At 42.7% G+C, this 12,871-nt stretch overlaps 1 protein-coding gene across 1 annotated transcript; it reads right to left on the bottom strand.

Annotated features, from left to right (window-relative positions):
* Window positions 1–560: 560 nt before the first annotated feature.
* LOC112394244 (4-hydroxybenzoate polyprenyltransferase, mitochondrial-like) lies at window positions 561–1,898 on the bottom strand. Its single transcript, XM_024736940.1, is given in 3 exon segments — window positions 561–1,257; window positions 1,472–1,811; window positions 1,814–1,898. Coding segments are annotated over 3 exon segments (1,113 nt in total). The 5' UTR covers window positions 1,890–1,898.
* Window positions 1,899–12,871: the final 10,973 nt, after the last annotated feature.

The raw sequence follows: 12,871 nt of genomic DNA, 5'->3' as shown, positions 1-12,871 counted from the left end.
AAATCTTATACGTGTGGCAACTGATATGTGGGGCTAAGGATCATTCTTTTTTTTTTTTAAACAGGTAAAAAATTTTATTTACTGATTTAAATTCTCCTAAAATATAAAAAACAGAACGGTTTCCTGAATTACAGCTTTTGGCAGTAAGTAAAGGTCAATGCAAAGAACAATAAGCCTCAACTTCCTGTAGCAGCCTTTACTTTGCCCTAAAAAGAGAGACCATTTTCCTACAGAGACAGTCATTTAGATGAGACACACATCAAGTTTTTTTCTAAAGTGCCAAAACTCATATAATTCCTGTAACTGCGGATGAGAAGTATAACTTAAATACTCCAGGTGATCGCAAATCCCGAAGAGTTCCTGGTTTCTGTGACAGGGAAGAATTTGACTAGTACATAGCTGAACTAAAATCCAGGCAAAAATGCTCTACAACTTCATCTACTGGTTTGTAATTCATTAACATATTGTAAGACTGTTACTCAAATCTAGTTATGTGGTAATAAGACCTGAGAGTATTTTGTAAAAGTTTGTTTTAAAAATCCCCAGTTAAACTTAATTTGCTAATTTTCTATTCTATTATCTATATTTTTCTTTGTTTAATCTGTCTCCTTTTCTTTCCACAAATTCCCAAGGACAATTCCTTAAAAAATTATTAGTCCTATTGTTTGGTTGGAGGTGAATTTATCCCAAAAATCCGCAGGTCTGTGGATGTCCAGAGTGTAACTCTGGTGAGCCAGATGGGCTCCTACAAAAACCACAGCAGTGTAGTAGGGCACAGTTTGACCGATGTTCACTCCCAGCAGGCTCAGTGCCCCCAGCATCGCCACAGTGAAGCCACTGAGCCACTGCTTGGTATCTTCACGGAACAGCAGTGCTGTGGACTTAAACCCGATCCGAGCATCATCTCTCTTGTCCTGATGAGCATAGATAGTATCGTATATTACAGTCCACATAATTCCAGAAAAATAAAGAGGAAGGCAAACAGATGGATCACAGGAGCCCTTGACAGCAGACCATCCAAGTAATGCTCCCCAAATAAAAGTCAACCCTAAGGCTAATTGAGGCCAGTATGTAATTCTCTTCATTAGCGGGTAGGTGATGACAAGAAGTAGGGATGCTGCTCCAAGAGCTATACTGTAGTAATTCAGACATAGAAGAACACGCAGTGCCAAGGTCAGCTGTCCCCCAAGAAAAACAAAGGATTGAAAAGTTGAAATGTCTCCAGCAGCTACTGGGCGATTTGCTGTTCTTGTAACCCTGCCCCCATGGCCGCTCCTCTGTGGAGAAAGGAAGCACACTGCACTTTGCAACACCAGCTATTCAACTGATACTGGCACTTCTTACGCTGGATTTCAGTGAGGACACTAAATGATCCTGTTGCTTTATGTGGCATTCAAAAGTGATGCCACCATCTTACTCTGCAGAATTGAGAGGAGCCTCTCTGTTCCTTTCTGGGACGAATCTACTTTTTTTTTTATCGTAGTCCTGGTTCCACATGTCATTAATAGTACAGCCTGCTCCAGGCATCAGAACAGCTCCAGTGCCCAAGAGGGATAACATGTACCAATCTGGAAAACAACCTGGTTCAGCTGCCAGACCAATGCTCCAAGTACATGGCAGATACAGTAGCCAGGTTCCTATGGGCTTGTCCAACCGTATGAGGCGCAGGTAGGGCTGCAGAGGGCGGGGCGCCGAGTTCACGATCGCCGCCGCAGGCAGGCTCGGCCGCCGCCCGAGCGGCCCCCGCCCGGCTGAGGGCCGCCAGTCTCCCGCGTGGAGCCCACGGGCCGCGTGCGGTAAGGTGAGGGAGCGCCGCGCGAGCCCCACAGCCACACCTGAGTCCCTGCCCGTAGGCGCCGCACGAGCCCCGCGCCTGCCGCGCCCAGCATGGCGCTCCGGAGAGCGCCGATCATTCTTAATTATAGAAAAATTTCTACACAGAAAAAATCATGGGATTAGATTCAGAGTTTATTTGGATCATACATTTAATTATACTTATTGAGAAAAACAAATTCTAATCCGTAAAACAGATTAGAAATAACAGCACAAATCTCCTTAGCCTGCCAACCAGGCTTAATAACTGATTATTAAGTTATAATATCAGTTATTATCAGAAATTACCTGTAATATTCAGTGAGCTAATTCCCTGCTAGCTCTTCTAAGAACATAGGCTCCAGAATAAAACAAAAATAAATTAAAAGAGAGATAGAGACAGAGTCAATCCTTTGCAATCTCTTTAAAGTCAAATGAAATGATTCCTTCCTGGGTCCAAACAGCCTTAGGGCTATGGTAGAAGTGAAGGGAAAGAAGATCTTCATTTCCAGGGACAGCTACCTGTCCTTCCTATTTAGAGATATCTGAACCCAGAACTGCCCCTCAACAAGCCTTTCTGACGTATCTGGAAACTTCGGAAGCCACTTCTGATGGCCCCACTCTTGATATGACCCAATGACTAGGTACCCACGACATCTGGTCATTGTAGACCCTGTAGGGACTATTGAACCCACTTCAGATACCTTGGGACTCACTACATTAGACCTCATTTTTCACCAGTGCCTGTCCCAAACCATTCTAACACCTGTGGTTCACCAATGCACTACTCTTCTACATAGCAACCCTATTTACTTTTATTCTCACTCGCTCTACTTTGCTTGTCAAGGCCTACTTTTTCTCTCCATAGACTCAATCTCTCCATGACTCCTTTTGCATGTCAATTTTGGGAAAAAAAATTTCAAATCTCTCCAATAACCCCCTGCCACCCACAGACTGAGGGATCATATTAACCTGGGCCTAGCAGAGTAGATCAATCTGTTGCCAGACATTCTACAGACAGCTGGGCTAGCCTAAGAACCAAATAACCTGGTGTTTGCAAACAGGATACCACTTCTCCCACAATACATCCACTTGCACGTCAATTATCTGTTTGTCCGCCAGGATTTCTCTGAACTTCTCAGCATCACAATTTCTCCAGCACCTGGGTAGTGTCTGGAAGAAGAACTTCCAGTGATCCAGAGAACACAAAGCAAAAAACAACAGACTGAGACTATCAAAATGGGAGACACCGGGCTTCCCTGGTGGCGCAGTGGTTGAGAGTCCGCCTGCTGATGCAGGGGACGCGGGTTCATGCCCCGGTCCGGGAAGATCCCACATGCCGTGGAGCGGCTGGGCCCGTGAGCCGTGGCCGCTGAGTCTGTGCGTCCGGAGCCTGTGCTCCACAGCGGGAGAGGCCACAACAGTGAGAAGCCCGCGTACCACAAAAAAAAAAAAAAAAAAAAAAATGGGAGACACCATTAGGCTCTGCTGCCAACACACATATCCCCTGCATATATCCCAAACTGGAAGGCCAAAGTATAGAAGTCATCAACTTCATCACCTTCCTAAGCCATCTACACAATTCTCTGTGTAAAGACCCTGACTCTAACCCCTCTCTGATGCATTTACCCCATGAAGACCTCTATTCCTATCACGTGTGTAAAGACCAAGAGATGTCACTTCATTTTTGTCATTAAAAAGCAAGTTATGATTGTTGAGGAGTTCATTGTGATTAAATATCCAGTAAACTGGTAGAAGGCCTGGGTTTCTGGCTGCTGGTGTTGTAGTATCTCTGACATAGAACTCAGTGCTAACATTCCACAGTTTCCAGGGTGCACACGGTAGGTAAAGTCTGAAGCTCAGAATTCTTTTAAGCTGCATGTTTTACTGGAGAGGAAGGGTTGGCTGTGCAAGGGGTTAAGTATTTCTGTAAGAACTGTGGGCCTAATCATAAGTCCTTGCTGTTATTGCAGTATACTGAGAATCCCTTTTTTTTTCTGAAATCATTCTAAAAGAGGCCCTTCACACAGGGAACCTGAAGAATTTCATATGTGAATATTAAAACTTTTACTCTAACAATATCAAGAAATTTGTTTAGAATGTGACAGGCAGCTAAAACTATTATGCCCACTATGTACAATTAGGAGCAGAATTTAAAGTTATTTTTCTACCTTGAAACACTTTACAAATACAAATGTCTATGAAAAGATGCTTTGTTCATGACTATGCTTTTTCTCTGTGAAAACTCAAAGGTATGTTCGTATGTATGTTGAGTGTATATATATACACATGTATAATGTGTACAAAAGAAAAGAAGACCCTGACTCTAACCCCTCTCTGATGCATTTACCCCACCAAGACCTCTATTCCTATCATATCCCAGAGGCTGACTCAATAATCTGGTAAAAGAAACCCAAGTACATTATCAAATGGATATTAGAAGAATGGCAATAATCAAAAACACGGACAAAAAAACATTTTTGAGGATATGGAGAAATTAGAACTGTGCTAGTGGAAATGCAAAATGGTATAGCCACTTTGGAAAACAGTTTAGCAGTTCCTCAAAAGGTAAAAAAATAGAATTATGTATAACCTGACAATTTCACTCCTAGGTACATACTACAAAGGACTGAAAACATAGGGCCACAGAGAAACTTGTATACAAATGTTTACAGCAGCAGTATTCACAATAGCCAAAAAGTGGGAACAACCTAAATGCCCATCAGCTGGTGAATGGATGAACAAAATGTAGTATAATCCATACAATGGAATATTATTCAGTCATCAAAAGGAATGAGGTACCAGGGTAAACTACAAGATGGATGGACTTTGAAAACATTATGCCAAGTGAAAGAAACCAGTCACAAAAGACCATGTATTGTAGGATTCCATTTATATGAAATGTCTAGAATAGGCAAATTCGTAGAGACATAAGCTATGTTAGTAGTTGCCCAGGGCTGGGGCTGTAGGGGAGGAAGGAATGAGAAGTGACTGATGATGGACTTGCAGTTTGTTGGCTCTTAATAGGCAAGTGGTGATATAGGTTCCCTGCTATTGCTTGTCCCAGATTCTTCATCTTCCCTTATTAATTCTTTTAATCCTGTCCACATCTGTTTCTTGTTGGGACAATGGCTGGTGTCCTACCCCTTTCTCTGTGTATGTCCCTGATTTCTAACTCTGAGGCTTCTTGGTGCAATTCCCAATACCGACTTGCTTATTCTTTAGGGAGAACCGCATTGATGGATAGGGAGTGGAGAAAAGATTGCATATTTACAACTCTTCCTTTCTCTTTTATTCTACACGTATTACTGAGAGATGTCAACTACCCAGGACACAGTGCAGGGCTTCCCTCTATCTAGGGAATTAGTGTCTTAGAGAGACAGAGATAGAAATGGGCTCAGTGGCAGCCTGGCTGTGCTCCAATGGAATTTTAAGAGATGGCCTGGTACTCAAGTTGCCCTGAAGTTTTAGGACTTTAGCTATTGTTATTTCTAAACCTAATAGCTTTTGTGAGTGAGGGCTTGTGTTATATAGACCAACTGGCTTCATTTTTCCAGGAAAGGAGTAACTCATCTTCAGAAAACTAAGACAGTTTAGGGCCAAGGCAGAGCCTGACAAGAACCTATATTTATTTCATTATACAAAATACAGATCTTCCATTGTCAAAAGTTTACAATGAGTTGAATCCCTTGGCTTAGCCCAGTCAACCCCAAACCACCAAAAAACAAACCCTTTGTTAGGCAAAATCAAATTTATCGGCCCATTGCTATGAAGGAGATCACAAATCGGAGAAACTGTGGTGCATCTCACCAGCCAAAGTGAAAGATGGAACTAGGATAGAGAGAATTCTGGGCCAGGGTAGAGTCTGAGTTAAATTTAAATAAATCAGTGTTTTGATAGGCTCCAAGCAAAGTAAGGCAGTGTAAAGTGGTCAACATCACACTCAGACTGCAAAGTAGACCCAGGGTCTTGCTTCCTTGGAAAAAAGAAAGCTAAGATAGATGTGGGACACTGTGTGCAGAAACCCCTTATCTGAAACTCTGCATCTGGGCTGTAAATCCAGATGGCTTCTCTACATCAGAGTAACTTAGAAACCACCCCCCCCCCACACACCCGGCCCAGCAAGAGTAGGTTGTTCCTCTCTTACTGATATCCTTTCAAACAACAATTTCAATCAAATTACTTACATTTCTGATAGTCTCCGATTTTAGAGAACAGTTTCTCAGTGAGGAAGAAAGTGGTAGTCACTTAACGAAGGGGATTGTTATGACACTTTACAGCTGCTGTGTGTCCTTGGGGGAAATATTGTTTCCTGTTAACTTACGCAGCTGGCTTTATCTGTGTCTTTTATTCCAATCTGATGAATGGTAGGACAGATTTTTACTGTCCAAGCTATTTTTACTTTCTCATTGCCTTGGTGAGCTGCACTGAGCATGTAGCATAAGCAAGAACTAAATTTTTGTAAGATTAAGCTGCTGAGGTTCTGGGGGTTTGGTTTGGTTTTTTTTTTTTTTTTTACCAGAGCGTCGCCTAGTCTAGCCTGGATGTCATAGAGAGTTCTGTTTTAATTAAATTCCCATAAAATGAGGTACTGGCTTAGGGGCTGGTAGCAGGTGGCAGAAAACTATTATTGGAGGATGAATGGATGTATATCCATATGATGCAGTGGCAAAACATTTGATAAAATTGTCATCTGAGGTAATTTGGTGGGCACATCAAGTCCTTAATAATTTGTAGCCTTAGAAGAAGAGGTTGGAAAATAGAATGTTTATAGCCTGTGTTGGTTGTTAATGACTGTGTTTGGCAAGGTATTATAAGAAGTAGATGAGCTCAGAAAACAATTGGCCAGTTTGCGAGCAGGAAAGGGAATAGAGAGTGTCTACAAATTTGGGAATTTATAGGGTTGCAAAATGCAACCATTTCTAATCCACAAACAGTAAAAAGTAGCACTGAGCAATACTCTGATAACAAAGTCTGATTAAAATAGCCCTGGAGCAAGGATCAAATCAAGATACAACCATAGGGTATATTGTTAAAATCTGTATGGGTTAAGGTGACACCTGCTATATCTTTTCAGTTGGACAAGATAGGGTGAATGAAGTAAGGTGTGTCTTTCCCAACAAAGATAGGCCCACGGTAATTGCAATTGAGAGAGAAAGAGACAGAGATAGAGAGAGAGGCAATAAAGCAAAGACATGCAGAAAATTCAGGATGTATGAGTAAAGAGAAATGAAAACTTACGTCCTTTCAAAAACTTGTACATAAATGTTTATGGCAGCATTATACATAATAGAAAGAATGTGGAAACAATTCAAATGTCTATTGCTTGATGGATAAATAAGATACTGTATATCCATACAGTGAAATACTATTCATCAATAAAAGGAAATTAAGTGCAGACACGTGCTACAAATGTGGATGAACCTTGGAAATCTTATGCTGAGTAAAAGAAGCCAGGCACAAAGGACCATATATTATATGATCCAATTTATACGAAATGTCCAGAATACGCAAATCCATAGAGACAGAAAGTATATTTTTGCCTCTTGCTGGGAGTAGAGTGAGCTGGGGTGGGAGAAGGTTGGGGAAATCGGGAGTGACTGCTAATGGGTGTGGGGTTTCTTTCTGAGATGATGAAAACGTTTTGTAAGTACTGGCAAAGTTTGCATAACTCTGTGAAGATACTAAAAAGCATTGAATCTTATACTTTAAATGGGTGAATTGTATGATATATTAATTTTATCTCAAAATAAGCTCGAATTTAAAAAGGAAGTATATCTCACAAAGAACTGTGGGTATGGCTATTGGCATGTGAAATTGACTGGAATCAGACGAGAATAGGACTAAATTTTTCGAGTGAGCTCAAATGCTAAAGGGACCACTAGCCTAGAGAAGAGAAATTGACTGCTCAGGATTTAAAACAACCCTTGGGCCTAACCTTCCGTGAGTAGAAAATGGGCTGGAAAAACTGCCTCACACCTAAGGAAGAGCTATTCACTAATTCCCACTTCTGATAAGGCTAAATAGGATATCATAAAAGGGAGAATCTTAAGGAAGGTTCATTCAAGGACCGGCGGGGCAGAATTGGAACCTAATTAAATAACTTATCCTATCCCAGGGTAGGAAGCCCTCCTCAGGTTGGCCCAGCAGTATTTTATTTTATTTTATTTTATTTTTGCGGTACGCAGGCCTCTCCCTGCTGTGGCCTCTCCCATTGCGGAGCACAGGCTCCGGACGCGCAGGCTCAGCGGCCATGGCTCACGGGCCCAGCCGCTCCGTGGAACGGGAGATCCCCCCCGGACCGGGGCACGAACCCGCGTCCCCTGCATCGGCAGGCGGACTCTCAACCACTGCGCCACCAGGGAAGCCCGGCCCAGCATTATTTTAGAATTGCTACAGACCTGGACTTCCAGGAGTACTTAGCTCATTTATCCTGCCTCTGACCCTCAGTGCATAGTATATTGAGGGCTGATAACTTATCTTTTTGGTTCATAAGACTTGGAGCAAGAAGAATCACATCCAGACCTAATGTAGACATAACAGGGCATCAGCCCCAATGAAGAGACCACTGTACATTGCCCAGAAGTCCTGGACTTGAAGGTTGCTGCTGTGGATGAGGCTTTTGGCTCATCTCCCTCAGGACCGCCTCTAGTGACGACGCTCAGCTCAGTACCTGGCGTGTGCTAAGCACTTACCTGATGGGAGTCATGCTAAATTCTATTCAAAGGTAAGCCAAACGAGGCATGGGCAGGTTAAGGAACTTGTTGGAGATCACACAGCTAGTAATGGCAAATCAGATCTTGAACCCAACTTTGCACAGTTACAAGGTCATGCTTTTCCACCTAGACCAGGAGAGCTTTCCATGAGCTGTGGTATAGTGACAACCAGCGTGGGGCAACTCCTGGCATCGTTGATTATTAACTCTTCTTCAATAAGTACCGCAGTGAGATCTGTGCTGGCCTTGTAAGTATTATTGCTTGCGTGTAGTGTGTGTGTGTGTGTGTGTGTGTGTGTGTGTGTGTGAAGAAGAGTCTTGTTTCACTAGCTTCTCCCCCACAAGCAAGAAAGAGCGGTCTCTTGCTTGCTTCATTGCCTCCAATGCAGGTGGTAAGTACTAAATATTTCTTTTTGGAACAGTTTATGAGGGAAGAACATTTTCAAATTTATGAGGCTCTCATGCATTTTGAGAAGAGATTTTCATATTTCACATATTTCCTTCTTTGGATCTTTCTATTTAGGGATCAGTTTAAAAATACAATCCCTCTATCTGGAGCAGAAGTGTTGTGAACCATGAGTTCCACATCTCTTGAGACTTTGAGTCACTTGAAAGGCAAAATACAAAGAAAACGAAAGGAAATTTAAAAGAAATATAGCTTGGTTTTGGCTTGGAACACACCATGATTCCATGATAGGTTACAGTAGATTGGAGACACTGGAAGAAAACGCATCGTTTACCAAAACTTAAGGTGTGCCTTTCCCCTCAAGAAAACTAAACTGCTGCTTGCTAGAATTGTATCCTTAAAGTGGCATCTTCAACATATTTGTTTTTTTTATTGCTTATTTAGACCAGATACCTCACTCTTAAAAACTATGTCGATGTGTGATTTTGCCACATTTTCAGTAAGCATGTATATAACTTTGGAAGCTTAAAGTTATACGCTTAGGACCTGGGAATAATTCCCCAAATCTTTGAGAAAGAGATGGTTCAGAAGATTGGTTTATGATACCTTGTCCTTTTAAAATTAAAGACCTCCAGAACTAGATGTAACCAAAGGTCAACATTTTTTTTAAGGTTTCTTACCCTACCTATTTAGAAAGACTACAATTTCGGCAACCTGAAAGCAATTCTTGGCAATGGCATCATTCTTGAGTAGGGGACAGGAAATGGATTATTTGACATTGTGTCTCTTTTCCACTTTGATTTCTTCACCTGCTCCACCTTAGATATACCTGGAAGGACTTGAGGATCTCCTCAGCAACACATTCACAGTCAAGGAGACTGGAACTCTATGTGAACTTCGTGTCCATCTTGAGGCTCTTGGATTGTACTGAGACAAAGACGATTGAGTTGTAGACAGGGAGCTAAGGCCACCATCCTGGCAATAAGGAGAGAAAGAGGGGACTCAGCAGCGGAGCTTCAGGCTGGCAGGATTCCTATTATCTTGGGGTCTCATACTCCTGAAAGAATTTAGAGTCACGTTTTTCGAACCCCGTTGCATAAAGCCCTAGGTTAAGGCTTCGTCTTGTGGATCATTATGGAGGATTGAAGCAGGTGCAAAGAGGTTGGGAGGCAGAGCACTTAGGCTCTAGACCTCACCTCTGACTGCTTCAACCAGCCCAGCTTTGCTCTTATCTACTTTACAGGTTGGGCTCTATGTCACGTAGTTTTAAAAAATAATCAGATGAAAGAGTTAAACTTACCAGAACTCCATTCAGGGAAAATAATATACGTGGTTAGAAAGAATACTAAGGTAAGTCATTTAGGAAGGGAGGGAGCAGAAGTGAGATCTTCAAAAGCAGACTGGAAATAAAAAGATATGACCAGTAAACTGCTATCTCAGGAGGGTGGGTCCTGATGACTCCAAACGTTTGTTCATCTGAGATGAACTGGCAGATTTGAGGACAGAGCTGAACTACTCATGAGAATAGAGGACAGGCTGAGTATTGGTGTGGGAGGAAGGGCAGACAGAGAAAATCTCTAGTTCACAGCACAGCCAGGCCGACTTGGGGGAAAAATATGTCAAATGGGATTTTCTGAAGTTGCACACGGTGGCATGTACAGTGTAAAAAGTCCCTTTACTATCTAACCCTCCAACACCCCACACCCCAGGTAATATTTAGTAAAACTTGCTTTGGGGCTTTCATTGTGAATAGGTTCTTCCTGGAGAAGGCAAGAGATGCTGATGAGGTTTGACAACGGATGATGTAGAGAGAAAAGACACCGTAAGTGTTTCATTTGGTGATTCACGAGAAGGGCTCGATAGCAGGTAATAGTCAATGCTAAGGTTTATTACAGCAAAGGATACAGAACGAAAGCAACAGGAAAAAGATATGCAACAGGGGGGGTCCAGAGAGGTTTGTCACGGGCTTCCAAGACCTTCCTTGTCCGAGGCCACACAAGAATGCTCTTTTCCCAGCACTGAACTATAGGGACGTGTGCGGAATGTCTTTGCCCGGGGAAGCCCCAATGTGCCTCAAGGTCCATGGCTTTTATAGGCCAGGGGGCAGGAGGCGGAGGGGGGCGGTACTCCTGGTCCCATAGGCCTATTCTGCTCTGCAACCAGACTTGGCAACCAAGACTCAGAACCCCAACGATGAAATCAGGTACACATCAGCAATCTTTACCAACACATCGTGTTGGTAAAACAACCTGAAAAGCCAGTAGAGGATGATATGTTGCTTCAAGTGTATATAACAAAATCGTCAGTCACTCACATAACGAACATTCTGAGGGCAGCATTCCCAGGAGCTGGCCAGCGGTCACTCATGATTCCCTCGAAGACATAAGTAGTGAGCAATCAGGCTTGCTGTGTTAATGTTTCCCTCACACTGCGAGGGGGGACTACCAAATTTGGCTGGGATTTGGAAAAGGATGTCACAGCCACAGACTCACTTATATGTGGTAGAGGTTAAAGATGGCTTCTCGTACCTGGAGGTAGATCACAGGCTAGGCAAGAAAGCCTTCCGGTTGGAGCCCTCTTGTTAAAGACGACTGAACTTTACCTTTGAAGTCTGAGTGTTTAATTTCATGGTACTAGCTGTATTTATTTTGCAAGCATTTAGTACATTTTTGCTGAAATTTTGAGCCTCACCAAAACTATGCTGTGAAGGGCATATTTATTCATTCGACAATTATATTGGAAAAAGGAAATCCAAAGAAACAGTTTATCAGTATCTCTGGGCTGTTTTATTAGACCAACCATCCCAGTTTGCCTGGAACTGAGGTGTTTCCCAGGATACAGGGCTCTTCCTGTGAGAACTATTTTCCCAAACTTAGGGGTGGGTCTCACAGCCGTGGTGTGCTGTATCACCTGCCCACCTGACTAGAGAGCAGGATCCATCATTAGCCAATGTTTATCTCGAGAGGCTGGCTGAAGAAAGTGCTCGGAATCTAACTGTAGAGCCCCATAGTGAAGTCTCCACACCTGTCACTGAGGTCTCTAGAATAAACCTAGCCTGTTTATCTAACTTGTAATTTTCTGAGGTACCCCAATCTCCTCCTAAAAAGATCTCTCCCTCAGCCACCGTTTTTGCTTAAGCTAATTTAAATGGATCTTCTTTACTTTGTTACCAGAAACCTAACTAAGCCAATTCTCTAGGTAAGAGCACTTCCAAGTTGAGAATCAGCCCTGGTTCTTCCGAGATGTTCCTTGGCTATTCCTCAGGCTTACTGGAAATATCTGGCTCTCTGGTTGTAGGACTGAATTTTTATCCCAAGGGACCCATCTGCCAAATATGTATTTTAAATTTCAGATCAATAACTTGGCATCCTGGGTTCACTTCAGTATGTTTTAAAAAATGGCTTAACTGAGAACTGTATGGATTCTGTTAAAACCTGAGTCTGACACATTACCCTAGCCTCTTTCCCATGGGCACGTTAGTTGCACACAGGTGTTCAATCAAAGCTTCTCAGATGAATGCATAAAAACTCTACCAGTCTTTTGTTCTTGAGACTTGTTGCAAACTGCTGTACTTTCTAGTCACAAATAATTCTTTCCCTTTTGAACATTGTTAGTAAATGGATATAAATTTCTTGCATTAAGGTTCCCTTGCCTTTGGAACCACTCCCCAGCACACCTGTTCTGAGGTACCTTCCTCTCTGTTTCAGCTTTGGCTGTTTCACTTTTTAAGCCCTGTTTTTAAGACTACCAGCAGGCCATACCTGAGCTCCCCTGTGTCTCTTAGTAACGTTCCTCCCAAGTGTCCATCTCTCAGGTAACCCTCAGCTGGTCTGATTCCTCTCCAGCCATTAGCACTTCCTCTCCTTTGCTGGGACTACTCCACAAAGGCTGAACTCACCCGACTTCTTCCCAGGCCTGTTTCTTACTGTATTTGTGCA

This window comes from Neophocaena asiaeorientalis, unplaced genomic scaffold (genome assembly GCF_003031525.2).
Source record: "Neophocaena asiaeorientalis asiaeorientalis breed wild unplaced genomic scaffold, Neophocaena_asiaeorientalis_V1.1 scaffold134, whole genome shotgun sequence".
NCBI classification, from domain to species: Eukaryota; Metazoa; Chordata; class Mammalia; order Artiodactyla; family Phocoenidae; genus Neophocaena; species Neophocaena asiaeorientalis.
Note: the sequence above shows the minus strand (reverse complement) of the source record. Positions and strands in the feature narration are given on the sequence as shown.